The 18,799-nt window shown below is 35.4% G+C and overlaps 1 protein-coding gene across 5 annotated transcripts in view; it reads left to right on the top strand.

The window, feature by feature from the left end:
• The window catches only part of SYT1 (synaptotagmin 1), a 554,276-nt gene that overhangs the window by 402,582 nt on the left and 132,895 nt on the right, over positions 1–18,799 (top strand). For 4 of the 5 annotated variants that reach the window (XM_040491354.1, XM_040491352.1, XM_040491353.1 and 1 more), the window contains 3 exons: positions 1,082–1,204; positions 5,207–5,374; positions 8,547–8,714. In XM_040491354.1, coding sequence (XP_040347288.1) covers positions 1,082–1,204; positions 5,207–5,374; positions 8,547–8,714 — 459 coding nt within the window. The remainder of the gene's footprint in view (positions 1–1,081; positions 1,205–5,206; positions 5,375–8,546; positions 8,715–18,799) is intronic. The other variant, XM_040491356.1, reaches the window with a different exon arrangement.

The following is an 18,799-nucleotide window of genomic DNA, read 5'->3' as shown; positions in this document are numbered from 1 at the left end:
ATTCTGAATAACTATGTGAAGTTTTTTAAATTTTTTTTTCTAATTCTGTAAGGCAAGAAGAATCCATATCCCTAAAAAAAAAAAAAAAAAAGTCCTAATATTTACCTTTATAACTTCTTTTATTTCAGCACAACTATTGTGCTTAATGGGAAAATATACACTTTCAAAAGAGAGGAGCATCTGAATGTATTTTATCAAATAATGAGCTTTCTAGTATTTCAATTTACAGTACACTTCAGTTTTAGGTTATTAAGAATATTCAGTTGGTCCAAACTGGGTTTTGAGAGTTCAGTACCATGGTTTTTGTTCACTAATGCAAAATAAATGTTTATACTGATTTCAGTTTGACAAAATGGCAAACATAACTGCTTTAATTTTTTTTAATATAAAACAGACCCATAAATCAATTTAATTCAGCCTAGCTTTCTGTGGAGCTGTTATAAAAATGAAATGGTAAACTGAAACTAGACATGGCATAGATTTTTCTCTAAACATGCATTTGCTGGTGGCATGTTATCTCCACTTTTTCCATAACCATTAGAAACGTACATGTGAAACATAGGAAATTAAAAGTCTTGGAGAATCACTTACTCGGCTACCTTTCTCATAGGAAAAAAGGCAAGAAAAGGCCACGCATTTCATACAAGTACTCCACTGCATGTAACGATGATGTTTTACATGATGCTTCGATCTCTTTAAACTACATGAATGTGAAACCTGGCCTGGTTAATAGCATGTTTATCGTATCTCTGAAAGAAGCAGTTTTATCAAAGCCAAACATGATACCAAGTTGACATTTTCTTTGCAACGACTTTACATTTTTTGCTTGCAATATTCTGAGGGGCTTCTTCCATTGCTTCCATGTTGCTTGCTGGTTGGGGAAAAAAAATTCCGTGCACAAGTGGAATTTTAAAAGTTATCTAAGCAGCAAATGTGAATGTGTGTCAGACAAACGGATTTCCAGCATCTTTGTGCTTTTGCTTCTAACAGCTTGGAAGTATAACCGCAGGCCCAGGTGAATATGGGTTTCCATGAATATGAATTCACTTGAGCTCACATATAATCCATTCCCTACTCATAGGCTCTAAAGGATGATGATGCTGAAACCGGACTGACTGATGGGGAAGAAAAAGAAGAACCCAAAGAAGAGGAGAAATTGGGGAAACTTCAATATTCGCTGGATTACGATTTCCAGAATAACCAGGTATGGGGGGGGGGTGTGTGTGGAGGAAATGACTTCTAATTCCATTACATTTTCTGAAATTACCAAGTAGAAATTGAAGCAAGATACTTCCTAAAACATTTCGTTTGCTGCGAGGGGAAAATGCAATTATCAAAGCTATGGATGAAATCGAAGTACAGGCAGTCCCCTACTTGCTAATTTAACTTCTGGTAATTAGAATTCAGAGTATTCAACCGATTACATCTGCTTATGGCACTTACAGCAGACAAGCAGAATACAAATGAACTTGGAAGTAGTCAGTCTGATTCTGACAGCTCCCAGCCACAGTGTCACCTCCACTGGCCCCTCAGCCTGAGCTTGAACAATCTCTCCTGGAATGTATGGAATTTAGATCCAAACAGGGTGAGGAACTATTGAAGTAAACCACCATTCAACCAAAGCTTTCAAACAAAATGTAGGGGTACCTGGGTGGCTCAGTCAGTTAAGCATCCAGCTCTTGATTCCAGCTCAGGTCATGATCTCACTCACAGTTGGGAGATCAAACCCCACATTGGGCTCCATGCTGGGCGTGGAATCTGCTTACGATTCTCTCTCTCCCTCTACCCCACCCCCTCCTCTCTCAAAAAATAACAATAAAACAAAATGTAACTGTGTGATAAGGAATCCAAGATGAAAAACTAATTGCCTTCCATGAATTTCAAAGGCACAAATGCCTTATATAATATGATACCAGGTAAAATTCCTAGCATGCATAAGCTAACCGTTCTCAACAAGTAGAAAGACCAGCAACTTCGTTTCTAGTGCCTGTGATTTCTGCCCAAAAAGTGACAAGGAACTGAAGACAGTAATATAACAATCATTCCTGCTTCAATTTCTCAAAAAGCCACGAAGTGCCACCTAGATAAATGATAGTATTAGGTACCTTTTAGTAACCGTGTTATAGAGGTAGCTCAAAGATAAAGGTTAAAAAATCCCTACATTAAAAAAAAAAAAAAAAAAAAAACCTTCTAGGACACATGAAATTGACCATGTCTCTTTATCTTCTGAATTGTTAAATTCAAAAGCTAGATAAGAATTAGTGGAGTCAGTGGAATTAGAGATCAGGCTGTTAAGAATCTTCAGGACAGGGTCCACATCTGACAAGCAGAGTTTTCACTGTCTCTGTTGTTTTGCTTCTCTCATCTTTTTAGAGGAAAAAAAAGTGATAATATAAATACATTTACTACTAACACAGCTTGTGTTATTTCCAGTTTCATGAGGAATGAATAAATAGAACAAATACCAATGCTCAACTTTGAGCACCGAAGTCCAAAGTCAGTAACACTATGAGAGCTCTACACAGTTGCAAGAATTCTAGGAATATTTATTTATTTATTTATTTATTTATTTATTTATTCATTCATTTATTCATTTATCTTTAGAAATCGACAATTTAAATAATGTCTTCACTTTCCAAATTTCTAGAGAGTTCTTCATGAAGAATGTATTGATATGCTCTATCATACTAAAAACATTTATTTGATCAGCTTCATTACAGCCATGGCTAGTCATTTCATAATACATTCTAGAAAGCTGCATTTTGGTTATAGATACAAGTTTATAGGTATGGATTTATACACATCTATAGGCATACTATAGTTAATAGTTAATTAAAATAGGGAATTTATAGTTAATTATAGTTAATTAAAATAGGGAATTTGTGGTCATTTTTATCCCAGCTACCAAAATTTGATCATCAGGAGTTGGTTGAGAGTAAAACTTCCTATTATTTACATATTCTGGCAAAGATGAAGGTCAATACATGTTATCTTAACATGTAACATTTTTTCCAGAAATTTAACCTTCCTTTATATGTGTATCCAGTATGTTTTAATACTTTATTCTACTTTCATATTACCCAGTAGAAATCTAGTGGTATCTCATCCTGGTTAGTCATTTGAAACTTCTAAGTCAGCTTAAATTCTTTAAGTATCATTTTATAAAGTATTTTTAAGAAAATAGCATTTTTCTTACTCATATATAATGAGTGCTTTTATTGTTCCCTTTCTAGCAAACATCAAATTGTTAAAAAGGTATTTCATTCTGAGGTCTAGGAGAGTCTACCTGATGAAATATTTTTTAATTAGTATGCATTGATTTTTTTTCCAAATGTTCTCAGCTAATCTAATTTATAAAATGAATCCTATGAGTCATAAAATATAGTGTGAGGAATTTTATATATTAAGCTATAATCAAATATACATGTTTGCTTACAAAAACTAAAACACAACTGTAAAGTACTCTAAATGAGAGCCTTTCATGGCAGAGAGAAATGTGATATTTATCTTCCAAGCAGAAGAGGGGGGGGCAGTTGGAAGAAGTAACTCCACCCCTTGTCAACAAAATTTCCAAAACTCTTTAGAATGTAAGTCACCTAGGTTTAAAGAGTTTAGGTTATAGGACAACTGCATTCCTTCCCAAAAGAAAATTCCTTTCAAAAAGTGAGGAGAAGGGGCACCTGAGTGGCTCAGACAGTTAAGCATCTGACTCCTGATTTTGGCTCAAGTCATGATCTCACGGTTCGTAGGATCGAGCCCGGCATCAGGCTCTGTGCTGCCAGTGCAGAGCCTGCTTGAGATTCCATTTCCCTCTTTCTCTGTCCCTCCCTGGCTCACTCGCTCTCTAAATAAATAAACATCAAAATTTTTTTTACAAAGGGAGGAGGAAATAGAATCTTGCTTATTCACATTGCTACCTAAAGGCAAATTCCAAATACCAACTTGGCAAACCAAGAGACAAACCATTTGCTTTACTCATCATGTCTTTATAACCTGATGCCTATTTTAGCTGTTCTTTGACCATCTGTTTATGTTTTGCATATGTATAATCCAGCACTCTTATTGCTACTGTTGTATGATGCTGTCACAAATATATTGAGCACTAAAACAGAAACAACAATCATCCAGAGTATGGGTCCCAGTTAAAAACTGAGCCAACTAGCCAAAGTGTCCTTACCAACACAGTGGGTCAATTTTACGGAAAATGAATGTGACTTTTTTTTTTTTTTTAAAGGAAGTGAACTGACTAAAAAGTCAGACTCAAATTTTCAGGCCTGATGTGTAAAGCCATAATGTAATTGCATTTATGGACAAGGGTCTATTTTTGTTTTCCATGTGGGTCTAAACCAGTCTGTTGATACAAAATGTCTGATGACAACACCTCTAGAATCATCCGCTCACACCTTTTATTCTCTTTGCAAAAACATGAACAATGCCAGCTACACTCCCATTCATAGTAATACAAGAATTTATCACTGAAAAAAAGACATGGAGGAATCTCTGCATTTGAAAAAAAAATCAGAAACTTGGTCACTTAAAACATTAAAAATCATATATGTAATCTTGCTTTCATTTATGTGAAGCTGAGATTATATTCTTTGACTCCATGTCCTATATTTAAACAGAATAAATGATCATTTTACTGTAAGTTAAAATAAAAAGTAGGCAGCATACAAATAAAGGTCAAATATGATAGAAACTTGCACGTCGTATTTTTATCTCAAAATGCTACCCAATTTCTAAGAAATTTCTACTGCGCTGGTCTGAAGCTTTGAGTTTAGTATAAAAATTTCCTACTTCATAATTACAGACTTGTTATTGTTTAACAATTTATTTCCATTTACAAATCATGCCCTGGAAAAAAAATAATAATGCACAAGGGCTTTTAGCAACTGGAAAGTTATTTGATTGCAGCCCTTTTGCAAATATGAATTCCATATTTAACTGTAATCAGCAACCTTTTAAAAGCCTCTTTTGTGTTTGAAACCAGGCTTCCCAGAGCCTGCATCTGTCATAACTGGGTTTCTGAAGTCTGTATGGCTTGCTTCACTTGCCTTCTGGGTTTAGATTCATAAGAGAAATAAATAAAAGTTTATTAAAAGCAAAGAGGAAGAGGGAGAGAGATCACAATATGCAATATCGTGAACAATCTTTTCTAAAATGTCCACCAATGTTTGTGTTTGCTTTATTCTGTCTCTCTTTCCAGCTGCTGGTAGGGATTATCCAGGCTGCTGAGCTGCCTGCCTTAGACATGGGAGGCACGTCTGACCCCTATGTTAAAGTGTTTCTGCTGCCCGATAAAAAGAAGAAATTTGAGACAAAAGTCCACCGAAAGACCCTTAATCCTGTCTTCAACGAGCAATTTACTTTCAAGGTACTTTTTTTTGTACTTACTAATAACTTTTCCTCTGTGGTTTTAAGACCCATCTCATCCTGACACATACATAGAAATGCACATGACCACTTATTCGGAGGTTCAAGGATGAGTCTATTCAGAATATTTAAAATTCTTATCTTCATTCCAGTGAGGATTCTGCACTGTGTTTAGATTTGGTTAAAGTAGGATTCAGCTTGGCCATCTCAGAACAGAATACAGACTGGAGTATAATGGGGATGTCAATCACATCCAAAAAAGGAAAATCAACATCAAGTGAGCCAATAGACTTGAACATTTCCCCCTCTCTTGAATAAAGACAAAAGAGCAATGAAATTGTTATTTTCCTAAGTCTCTAAGTTCCCAAAATTAAGTTACAAGCACAGAATAAAGTAAGCTGTGTTCCACTGTTTAAATGATACAAATAGGTTTTACCCTCATTGCAGAATTCTGTGTGTACAGGGGCAATCTAAGCACTTAAAGACCATTCTGAACCTATCACTAACAAGAATACAAACCTATTGTTTTTCTGCATTTCTAGCATTTTCCTTTAACTCTAGGCCTTTCCCTAAGCGCTCTGAATCTTGCTGAGACACCTCAGTTGACAATAATAAAGAGAGATTCTGGCCATAAAATAACTGACAGGAAAACGTACCCTGCAGGCCTCAGGCCTCTCTACATATACCGCTCTGTAGCTCATGTCTTAAAGTCACGCATAAAAGCACTTCTTTGGTAACTATCTTTAATATGTGAAAAACTTGTAAAATGCATTACTTAAAATAATACATTTATGAAAAATGAAAGGTCTGTGAGTTTGCCAGCAGGCAGATTCAACATCACTCATCTATCAGCTGGCCTTAGCGATAGCATGTGCCTCATGCAAGCAAATACCATGGTGCGAAATAAAATGGATGCAACTAAGGGCAGGAGTCCTTTTCTCGAGCCTTGTTTCCAGTTTTGTAAGACAGCAATGTCTTTGTATTCACTCTGAAATTTCAGATTTTGTGACAAAAATCTCCAAAGTATTGTCAGTAATCTTATCTAAAACCTACACTTTTTTATACCCAGATAGTTCATTTAGAGTAGTAATAAAAAGATTCTGGAATCTTTTTATGAATAACTCATCACTATGGTCAATTTACCACAAAGCATAGAATGAAGATAAAACTAATAAAATATTGCAAATGGTAATGACAATCATTCTGTTTGGCTATGTATTAATTTTCATTTAGGTCAGGAGTTACTGACCACAATTTAAGATTTCTTAAATTATTTGAAATACTATGGTGTCTGAGTTATCTGTGTATTATTTCAAAAAAATGTATTTCTAAAATTTTATTAGTAATTTCTGTGGCTTCAAAAGGTTTAATTACTGAAATTTTTTAACTGCCTATAAAATGTCATCAGGTTCTATTTTATTTCAAGAATGCTGACAAAGCCATAAATCAATCCAAAGTGTGATGTATTTTGATACACTTAGAACTATGCTGTTGTTTCCAGAGAACTGGTTAATTTCTCCAGGAGACATTGTAGATTATGCATCTTGAAATGCCAACAGGCAAGATGATGGAAGAACCGAAGCATAATAGTTTAAAGAGAATAGGCTTTAAAACTGAGTTCAAATCCACTTCACATGAACGTGACATGCCCTGACCTAAATGCTTCTTTTCCTCCAAACTCCCACCTGAAGGAGTTACTAATCATTCAAATAATAAGTATGTAAGTGCCGACTGTACCTAACATGTATTCATTCAGCCTTCCACTGCTCTGTGAAGTAGGTCTTAGTATTAACACTATTTGATAGGCGAAATGTGTGAGGTGTATTTGCTTGCTCCAGGCCCTTCAGCCAGAAAGTGGGAAAACCCAGGCCTGGGCCTGTCTGACCCCAAGCCTAGGTTTTTTTTTTATGTTATTTCAGTAGAATCACACAAAATCCAGAGTGATTTCAGAAATAAGACGAAATATTTACCCCTACTCTAAAATTCATTTCTTCCTTTGAAATTCAGCTGTTTTGCAGGGTTTTTTGTTTTCTTCTAAAATGGAAAAAGCATGGTTCCTCCATTTTAGTCAAAGTATTTTAATCAGATGCTAAATAGATGACAAATAAGTGAGGAAAAAAAAAACAAACTTTTGATAAACTAAAATTTCCTATACGTATATGGTCAAATATGCTTCCTTCTCCTTCCCTTAATATGCAAAGCTCATTGAGAAATGTTTGATGGAGCTCAGACAACCATTTGTACTGACAAAAATTGATCAAACCTTCAATACAAGTCCAAACAATTTCTTAATTAGGCATTTCTACCCAGTTACTTAGAATGCACTACTTCCCCTGAATATTAAAAATGTCACCAGTAAAAATCCCAGCCCACAGCATCTGTCCCAGATATATCTGAACAGCTGGAGAACCCATCAGCTCTTGGCCTTTTGCCACCATTCATCCTAACAAGTGTCATACCTAAGAATGAACCTCAAGATCTTTATAATGCATCTCTGATACTCAGAACATCAATTTTCTAGTCAGTTCTTGTCTATCTGTAAATTGTTTTAGGGAGCGAGGCAACTTGTGAATTTCATTTAAATCCTTTCTGACTCCTAGCATATCTTTTACATAAATCACTGCTCCATTAAATTGTAGCATCCAAATGGCTTGAAAGACTTAGTGGGACTTTGGAAGCAAGTTTTCCACCCTAAGTTATACTCTTACAATATAAATGATCATAACAATAACACAATATCCTACAAGTAAAACCTACATGGTCAAGTGCAATACATCTTAGTTTATTCTTGTATTAAACAAATTCCCACCGGAAAGAGGTACTAATCATTCAAACGATACATATTTAAGTGCCTACTGTGTGCCAACAGTGCTAAATCTTAAAGTGTTTATAGCATGACTAATAGTCATCAATCAATATCAATAATACTAATTATTAGTCAATCAATAATACTAATAGCTTTTAGAACTTTAGGATAAAGCGATAACTGACTATGGTAAGTCCCTCATTTCTCCCAGTTTAAGCCTCAAGCAGTGATTCAAATGAATTCATTTTTAAAAGGCACCATTATCTCCCTGTTTTGCTTATCCAACATATATATTACAATTAAACACTATAAAAAGTAACATTTTAAATTTGTGACCAGATTTTTATCCTCATCTCTTTTTATTAAGGTGCCGTACTCAGAACTGGGTGGCAAAACCTTGGTGATGGCTGTATATGATTTTGATCGTTTCTCCAAGCATGACATCATTGGGGAATTTAAAGTCCCCATGAACACAGTGGATTTCGGTCACATAACTGAGGAGTGGCGTGACCTGCAAAGTGCGGAGAAGGAAGAGGTAAGGAAAACATTAGCATTTCTAATCAGACAAGCTGTGCTCTCCAGTTGCTGTTCACATAATAACCTATTGAGAGATGCTCTCTACAAAGGATAACGTGGGCCTCCAGCTGCTGACAGCTGGTAAAATAGGGTTAAGGGATTGCATAACCTCATTACAAAGTATACTGGTCTTCTGGGTCTCATTTGAAAGAAAAGAGAAAGATTCGTGCACCATGTCTATAGATAATTCCCTGGACAGACGCACATACTCACTATCTGTTTCTGAAAAGCTCACAAAATGCCAGACATGTACACATCTACTTTTTTAAAAGGACAGTGAAAAATCATCTCATTCTTTGTATTTTTCTGCAATAATTTTGCATTTTCTACATAGGTTATGTAGCTATTGAACAGAAATAAAATAGCACTTTTCCCTTGATTATTTCTGCATATCACAGACCGTTCATTGTTTCTTCTACAGATATCAGAGCATGATGGGTGGAACATCAAATATAATTCACAAAGGCTGATATTAAATCCACTTTTTAAATAAGTCACATTATTATAGTACTCTTCACATTGTTTTTTCCCCAGTTTTAATAGTTCAGCACAGGACTTCTCTGTGATTTAAAAAGGAAGTTCAATATCTTTAGTGCATTTAAACTACATAATAATCAATTCTATTTGATTATGCTATGCCTGCCTGGCACTGGCGTTTTTCTGTGAAAATGTCTCAACAGGCCAATATCACAAAGGCAAACAACTCTAGCTTCTCTGAATTCCTAAGGCAGCTCAATTTCTAGCTATTTTTTGGATCCTGACAATCCCTTGAGTTTATAATCACTCAGGGGATTGCCAACAGCCTCCATCATTCAGGATCCCTAGGATTCTGTAAGGCGTGATCACTTTGGGGCCACCCAGGAGATCAAAAAGAGTGGCCCAAGTCTTCAACACATTCAATCAAGCCTATCACCTGGGAATCCTCACAGCCTATGGTTTTCTCTGACCAGTGAAACTTAGTGAGGTTTTAGAACAGATTTGTTGATTGCTCTTTTGAAACTGAATCTTACTAGTGCTCTAAATTTGTCTGTAAAAAAGGAATAAAAATTATCCGAGTTAAGCTCTCCTTTCCGTTTGGAAAGAATATACATAACTTAACCAAATGTGTTAGTCAAACTTAGACTCTTGGATACTGAAACAGATTTAGCCCCACCATGGATACTCAAAACCCATCCGAGGATAATATTGAGTTTTTACATTTTGTTATTTTTGTAAGTAGTTCTTCTTTATGAGTGAATATCAATGTTAAATCCAACATCTGTCTGAAAATAATATGATCATGTTTCTAATTTTTTAACAAAGTAATGAGCTGTTTCATTGAATTTTTGTTTTATTGAAATGTTTTCCTTTGTAAATTCCTTGCAACTGGGGTGCAAAGTGGGACCATGACAAATATTTATTAACTGAAAGGTTTTTATTAGTTGACTGGTTAATCATTAGCTTGTTAGTTGAGTATCAAAATAAGACCCACTCATGCTTCACAATGGCTACCTGCCCAGAGTGTATGGTTCATACTTCTCACCTTCATCTGGTAACTATAAAGTGGTATGGGATTCATACCTCACTGGGTTTCTGAAAAGTTTTCAAGTATTTGTGCCTGAGTTAAGAAAATGGACGCCATCAAGCACTTTTTCCTTTCTCAAAAACTCTTTGAATGTGGGCAGAGTTTGAATGTCGACAGTAAGCTGATAGGTTTGACTCTGGAATCTAAGAGTACATAGACTGTCCAAGAAGAATCACATTTTTTTTCTTCTCACCCCCTTACTTGCCCTCTCCTATCTCTGTCTTCTATTTCTTTCTTCTTCTTCCAGGTCTTCTCATCCTATCTCAAACCTTTGTAGCCCAACTCATACAAAAATACTATTTGAGTATTTACCGTAAATTGCTACCTTTCTGGGACTGTGTAGGTACTCAAGAAAGTAAAAAGGGTAGACACTGCTTCTGCTTTCATTGCATACAGTGCAGTCTAATTCTCCTTCTTCACACCAATCTTTGCCTGGCTTACTGTCACTGAGACTGGTTTCTGGAAAAAGTCCCGTCTTTAAGATCAAACACTCCTGGGTTTCATTTCCGACAAGTCCATTCACTAGCTCAGAGAACTTGGTCACATCACTTAAGCTCTATAAAATTCAGGGTTTTTTTCTTCTTTAGAAAGTGGTTTAACATTATCTACCCTTTGTCTTACAGACTGACTAGGATAGAGTGTAAAATACCTAATACAGAGCCTGGTATGTGGTAAATGTTCAATAAGCAAGAGATCTCCCATTCTCCTTGGCCAATCTTGTTTGGGTTCTCTTTCACTTTATGCTTTTACCTCCCTCTTTGTTCTAGCCTTTTCCCTATATCCAAATCCACTTCTCTCTTCTTTTCCTCACCACCATTCTATTTACTGAATGTCCCTGGAGTTTTTAATGGGAAGTAACTCTATAACTACCTTCTTAAACTCTAGAGCCATTCCTCTTGGATACCTACTTGGGAATAGTAATTTTCAGTTTTCAGTTGAGTGGCTCTTTCCTTTCATCATGATATAAGCAGCCTCATAAAATAGGTGTCTAGTTTACAACCTATCTCTGGATGACTAGAACCAGGTATAAACTGTCTCCTAATAAATGAAGATCCAATTACATTTTTCATCTGAAGAATTACTTATTCTCACTGATATAGGCTCTAGTTTTTCATGCTACTGTCCATTAACTGCAGGAAATTATAGTTGTGTAAATAAATTGAAGTCTCAGATTGACTTTGCTTCTCACAATTTTAAAGATATTGTTTTTCCATTTTACATGAACAATTCCGTTCATGATTTTTATTTCCTTTTCATCTAACAGTGTAATATTTAATGTCATAAGGAATGAAAGACATAAAGGAAAGTGGAAAAAAGGAATTCAAGATATAGCTTTGGAATCTAGAAGCTGAAATCATGGTCGTCTGTTCACTTGGTTGACACTTGGATTTAAGTAGGTTAAATCCCACCCACTGACATCCAACCTTGTGATTTTGATTGAATGGGGTAGGGCGTTGTCACCCAAAAGTTGAACAATATAAAAGTCATAAGATGATGAAGCAATTATGTAAGTTAAAAATTATGTTATTTTAGTGATCAACTAAATGTGCAAGCAGTTTAGAAGGAAGAAAGGGAAGAAGCCTTATCTGAAAGTTACTAAGCGCATGTTGAAAACGTAAGGTGTGTGAAAGAGATAAGCTATGGCAGGAAGAGCCCTAACAAGTGCAGAGCTCCCACTGTTAGATTCTAGCCCCTGAAGAAACATCTCTGGATGACTTTCCATTCCAACTTGTTAACTTTCTCTGACACAATCATAGCCACCTCCTAACAGAGGAAGATGGAATTTGACTTTACAGGCTACTAGACTTTTGTGTTCCTTTTGTTTCTTTAAATCAGAAATGTATATCCGCTGAGTTGAGAGATGGTAACATATAAAACTTTTCCTTATTTTCCCTTTTTGATATAGGGCCTCAAAAATCAGCTTTTAGCAAAAGGTTTTCAATTACCCATTTGCAAAACGTTTCTAATATGTATAACCCCAGGCTATGTTTTCAAGATAGTCTTTTCTTTTAACTTACTTATTTTGAGGGGGAGGGGAGAGAGAGAGGGAGAGACAGTGCACAAGCGGGAGAGGGGCAGAGAGAGAGAAGGAGAGAGAAAGTCCCAGGCAGGCTTCGTGCTGTCAGTGCAGAGCCCAACTCAGGGCTCCATTTCACCAACCATGAGATCGTGACCTGAACCAAAATCAAGAGTTGGACACTTAACTGACTGAGCCACCCAGGTGCCCTGAGATTGTCTTATTTTTAATTATTCAATAAAATATTTATGCCAGCCACAAGTCAAACCTGAAACTAACCTTCATACTTTTAGAATAGTCCATTAATTTTATACATCTGCTTAATTACTTCAAATGTTAAAATCAATGGCTAGAATTCCATTTTTTTTAATTTTATGATTTTATAAATTGTCTCAGTGCTTCACCCTAGCATCAGGTACATCTTTAAATCACTTAGACCTTTTTTATTTTAGCATTTTGTTCTAATTTTTTAATGTATTTTAACCCCCATGGCTTCCACTACTACTTTTTATCTCTAAAGACAGCATATACTATATAAGAAATATATACTACTTTTTATCTCTAAAGACAGCATATACTATATAAGAAATATATACTACCAAAAAACAACTAAATCTTTTTTTGACTTTTGAGTAAGTCTGTCTTATGACTTTACCAGTACTGTTTTTGTCTCCATTAGAGAATAAGTCTATCATTTCTGCTTTGTGTAGAATTTGTTAACGAGTGATTTTTAAATGAGGTTCTGTAATCCAGTGCAAATGGAGAAAAAATTGATTGCTAAATTAAAGCAAGTCGGGACATAATTTAATTAGTACCCAAGCAGAAAGGAAGAGAAACTACTTTAGTGCCTTAATAGAAAATCAATTTTGCAACAAAATTTCACATTTTTAAGCCTAATTAGGAAAACATTTACTTCACAGAAAAGCATTTGGAGAATACATATTCATTCAAATGGCAAAAGTTTTTCAGCCTCCACTGGTCAATTACTTGATACGTCTTTGGAATGGGTTAAAGTCATTACTCCTTAGGACATCTTTGATGTCCAAAGATGCTTTTTCTAAGTATACTTAGCAGTCAGATGGTAACTCATGCCCTCCGAGAATCTCTGCGCAACAAATCAATGCCCCAAATGGAAATCCTCACAAAAGGTTAACTGGTGGTATTTTAAAAACAGATGCCAATAAGAACCCTTCCTGTCGTTCACAATCTCTCACATTAGAGAAATCCAACAAAGACACTTATATCGATCCCCACATTCCAGGAAGTTCCACTTATTTCTATTTGTTTACTTGTTCATTGTCTGTCTTCCCCGGCTAGACTTTAAGCTTCAAGTGCAGCAGTAGCCATATTTATTGTTCCCCGCCATGAAACCAAGTTTAATCACAGGAGGCAAGCACACAGGTGTGCAAAAATATTTTTTTTTAAATATTTTTGATTGAAGAAATGGGGCAAGGTGTGTATTAAACTGTGGGGGGTTTCAAAATTCCCCCTTTAAAGTCTATGTTAATAATTGTAATTGTGTTATTTTATAAATGAGGTCTTAGGTATTCTCAAAATCTATCAACAAAACATCCTCGTATTAAATGATTAAAATGGTTTAATATCTTTTGGGGTATTTTGGTCTGTTGCTTTGAAAAAAAGGAAGTATAGATGCTTATCAAATTCACTGTTATTACTGTTTGTTAATGGACATGAAAATGGTGATAGTTGTTTTTGTTGTTGTTAAAGCTTATTCAGTTATCTCATTCTTCTCCGTAACTTTTGCTTTTCAATTTTTTATTTAAATTCTTAGTGAACATACAGTGTAATATTGTCTTCAGGAATAGAATTGGTCTTTCTCTGATTAACTTACTTCCCTTAGCATAATACTTTCTAGCTCTATCCGCACTGTTGCAAATGACAAGATTTTATTCTTGTTGGTGGCTGAATAATATTCTATTATATGTATGTACATACACTACATCTTCTTTAGCCGTTCATCAGTCAGTAGTCATTTGGGCTCTTTCCATAGTTTGGCTATTGTTGATAATGCTGCTATAAACATGGGGGTGCATGTACCCCTTTGTATCTGTATTTTTGTATCCTTTGGGTAAATACCTAGCAGCACAATTGCTGGATCATAGGGTAGTTCTATTTTTAGTTTTTTGAGAAACCTCCTTACTGTTCTCCAGAACAGCTGCACCAGTTTGATTCCCACCAACAGTGCAAGTGGGTTCCCCTTTCTCCACATCTTCACCAACACCTGTTGTTTCTTGTGCTGTTAATTTTAGCTATTCTGACAGGTGTGAGATGATATCACAGTTTTGATTTCTTTTTTCCTGATGAATAATGTTAGCATCTTTTCACGTGTCTTTCTCTGTAACCTTATCACCTGGTTTCCATGACACACAGAGAGCTTGCAGTTTAGCTTAGTCTAACTTTATCTAAAGTTAGGATTTAGTTCAAGCTGTAAGGTAAGTCTCTGTTTGCAACATGGAAATTTACCCAGAAGGAGGTGGAAAAGAATCAGCTTCAAGGAGAGTTCCAAGAATATGAACAAATACCTATGTTTATCATAGAGTATTTATTGCTAGTCAGGTCTATAAGTAATAGATATGATAGAGTGGTACTTAGTTGTCTTATAATACATTAAGACCATGATACAATTTAGTGCAGTTAGTATATATATATGTTCATTTTATGGGACTTGGAACATAACAATTCCATCTAAACTAGTACAGAAATAGAGTTGCCTTTGATTTTTGATATGTTTTTGGGTGTAGCTATGGTTTACTTGATTTTGAATCTTTGGTCAGAATTCCCATCACCATTTATAACTACTGTTATGCAGTGTAAGTATTGCCTGTTTCATGATGTGGTTTCTAAGAACATCATAGGGAAAAAGCAAACAAATAACTTGAAATATCCCTCTAGTGTGTAGGGTATAATTTGGCTGCCTTTCTAGTTAAAAAGACTTTTCATGCGCAAATGGATGAAACCAAATTCTCACTTCACTGAGTTCCTAAATGAAAATTTAATATCATTTTACTTTCATTGTAAATTCTCTAGAAAACTAAATTTAGAGTCTAAAGAATTAAATTAGGGGAGAGAGACTCTGGTTATTTTCACAATACCCTTTCATGACCTTCCATTGTCACATACTTTAACCTACTGAATTACCCCTCTCCTTCACAGCTCTAACCACCCAGAGGCCTCTGTTCCCAGCCAAAATTCACCTTCATTAACACGTACTTTAACTTCTTTTCCGAAGCGATAAACACAAATAATAAAAGCTTTCTTTTACTGAGTGTCTGCTGAGTGCCAACAAAAATAATTTTCACAACACTCCTCAGCATTGGCATTATTAGGAGTGAGAAACCTGAAGGCCAGGAAAGTCTAATTTGTCAAAGTTCATACAACGAAGGCCAGAGCTAAAATTCAAACACAGGTCTGAAACCCACACTCTATTTAACCATGCCATCTTCGTTAAACAATCTTTCCCAGTCTTTTCAGCCTCAAAATGGAAATTAAAACAATTTAAATACAAAATCAAAAAACAAACAAAAAAAAACCCAATTGATGCAAACTAGTTTTTCTCAACTTTAGCTTATTTTTTTCAAAATCTTAACATTTGATCAGTTTGCTTTGACAACTTGCAACTGGTTAAAGTCTGCATATATATTTTCCCTCTCAAATATCATAATACATTACAAATATATGTAACATACCAAAAAAAAAACAACTATGGCATTTTGTTTCTTCTTAATATTTCATAAATAGTCAGCATGAATTCCTACCCAAGGTAGAAAGCCCTAAAATGCCAAGGTACTCATTAACACAAACATGCTGTTATTGACTCATGAGTACTGATGAATTTAATGAAGGCAGAGGGATTTTGCTTTCCATTAAAAAAAGTCTTCATTAAATAGAATATAAATACCATCCATTTATTTAAAATATACTGAATATCTGTGAAATTAGTATATAAAAGTATATCATAAAGTATATAAAACAGAAAATTAAGACTCACACATGGAAAGTGGCAATAATAGCAACAGAAATTTACAGTGCAAAATAACAAAAGCTTCAGGAAGAACCAAGTAAGAAGTAGAAATTTCAAATGTACCAAATGTTTTATTAAAGCAAGAAGAAAAGGCATAGAGAGGGAGGCTCCACTGAAGACTTGAAAAAAGTGAACCATCTTTCAAGAGAATTTGAATAGACAGAAAGAAACAGAAGGCCTTCAAGAAATTAAAAGATCAGCAAGGGGCACCTGAATGGCTCAGTCAGTTAAGCATCCAACTCTTGATTTCGGTTCAGGTCATGAGTTCATGGTTGGGATTGATCCCCATGTTGGACTCTGGGCTGACAGCACAGAGCTTGCTGCGGATCCTCTCTCTCCCTCTCTCTCTCTCTCATGCACATGCATGCATATGCACACCCACGCTCTCTCAAAATAAATAAACTGTAAATTTTAAATAATTGTGAAAGAGATAAGCAAGAGCAAGTTTGCAGAGCTGAGATTGCCAATAACAAGCTTAGCTAAGAGTGGAGGGAGGGCTTAAACAGATACCCTGATATTGAATAAATAAGACTGAATGAAGTATTTTAGTGACAGTTTGTCTCTTAAATATCAGACTGATGAATTGAGACTCAGGACACTAAGTGAAGCTTGTTAGAAATTGTTCTTCCCTAGGACAAGTGTTGGAATATGAAAGCCAGATCCACATCTATGCCAAATACTCTACTAACTGCTTTTCTCACATGAGCTCTTGTAATTCTTGGGGCAGTCCTATGGGATAACTCTTCATATCCCTATTTCACATATTATAAAATATGATTGGCCCAGTTTCACCCAGAAAATAAGCAAAAGAGCCAAGATTTAGACCCAGATCTGCCTGAATCACAAACCCATTTTCTGTCTACTCTGCCATATTGCCACTCAGCTAACTAAAGCTCCACGAGCACAGGGATACTATATCTCCTTTACCTTCTCATCTACAGGGCCTTCCACTATGCCTAGAATCTCCAAAGTGCTTGAGTGACTATTAAATATTTTCAAGTGAATTGAACAAATTAGAATGAAATGAGAATTTTCTGTATCAAACATACATTATGAGTTTTACTACCTTCAAGGAAGTCATCTTTGAAGGTACTCCATTGTCCCTGTGTACTGCTTATATGGCACACCCAAAATATTTTGAATTCTATTTCCTCTCTCCATAAGTTTCAGCGTACAATGCATTCTTTCCTCCTCAACAGTGGCTTCTTGTCTTCACAAGTTCAATTTTATTGAAATTGCCATAATCTATTTAGAGTCAAGCAGGAGTTGATGATCAAATGGAGTAAAATACTTTTACTTACTGTGCTAATTAATATAATAGGGTCTATGTTCTTGCAAGACTTATTTTTTTAATGTTTATTTTGAGACAGAGAGCAAGTCGGGTGGGACAGAGAGGTGGGTGGGGCAGAAGATCTGAAACAGGCTCTGTGCTAACAGCAGAGAGCCCAATGTGGACTTGAACCCACAACCATGTGATCATGACCTGAGCTGAAGTCCATCCAGGCACCCCTGTTCTTGTAAGATTTATATTCTGACTCTGAACGAAATGTTATCAGCGTTAGCCTCATTGTATGGTCTCTCAAATGGATCACTGTGGGAAAAAAATATTGGGGAATAAAGTTCTAACACATCTAATACTAAGGAATCTAACTGTTTTAATAGAAAATGATGTAGGGGGTAGTTTTTCTCTTAACTCAAAGAATATAAGTTTTCAGCTGAATTTTGAATAAAACAGAGCAAAGTGGGTTGAAAGCACAGGTTTTTGAATATAGATTGGGAGAGCAGCAAATGAGGAGTGGGGGTTGAAATAGGAATAAACAGAAAACAAAAAGATGAGAAAAATGACATAGATAAGAGCAGTCTTGCTACATCAAGTTTATTATTCAAATAGTGAAGAGAGTTTTGAGTGGGAAGCCATGTGATCAATGCAGGGGAAGGTCTTGTTCTGTTGTGTCCTCTGTCTTCCACACATTTGGATCTCTTACAATGTAATCCTTTCTGGGGAGTTCATCATATGTTTCGGAACACTTTTTTTTTTTATTATCTTGTTTGTGAATTCTTCAATGTTTTTACCTTCTGTCTTACTCCTACCTCACTTTGAGTAGGCCAAGTGTTTTTATTGTGAAAGCTTTAATCCATTACAATCTGTTACTCTGCAATTAGATGAAATGTCAGCAATCGAGTACTATGTGTACTACGGAATAAAGGAGAAGAATGAGAACTTGCTGAAAAACAAAAGCTTAAATAATTAAGAGATGAAAGAGAAGGAGCATGCACATACACACACACACTTGTTCCTAGAGATTTTTATGAATTTTATGAGTAAGAGTCTTTAAATTATTCTAAGTTAATTTCATTCGTTTATTCTTTTATTTATTCAACATGTATTTATTAAGTCCCTTTTATGAGCAGGGACTGTTC

Source organism: Herpailurus yagouaroundi, unplaced genomic scaffold, assembly GCF_014898765.1.
Source record: "Herpailurus yagouaroundi ecotype Mexico unplaced genomic scaffold, PumYag 182, whole genome shotgun sequence".
NCBI classification, from domain to species: Eukaryota; Metazoa; Chordata; class Mammalia; order Carnivora; family Felidae; genus Herpailurus; species Herpailurus yagouaroundi.
The sequence above is the reverse complement of the archived record's forward strand: the minus strand, read 5'-3'. Positions and strand labels throughout refer to the sequence as shown.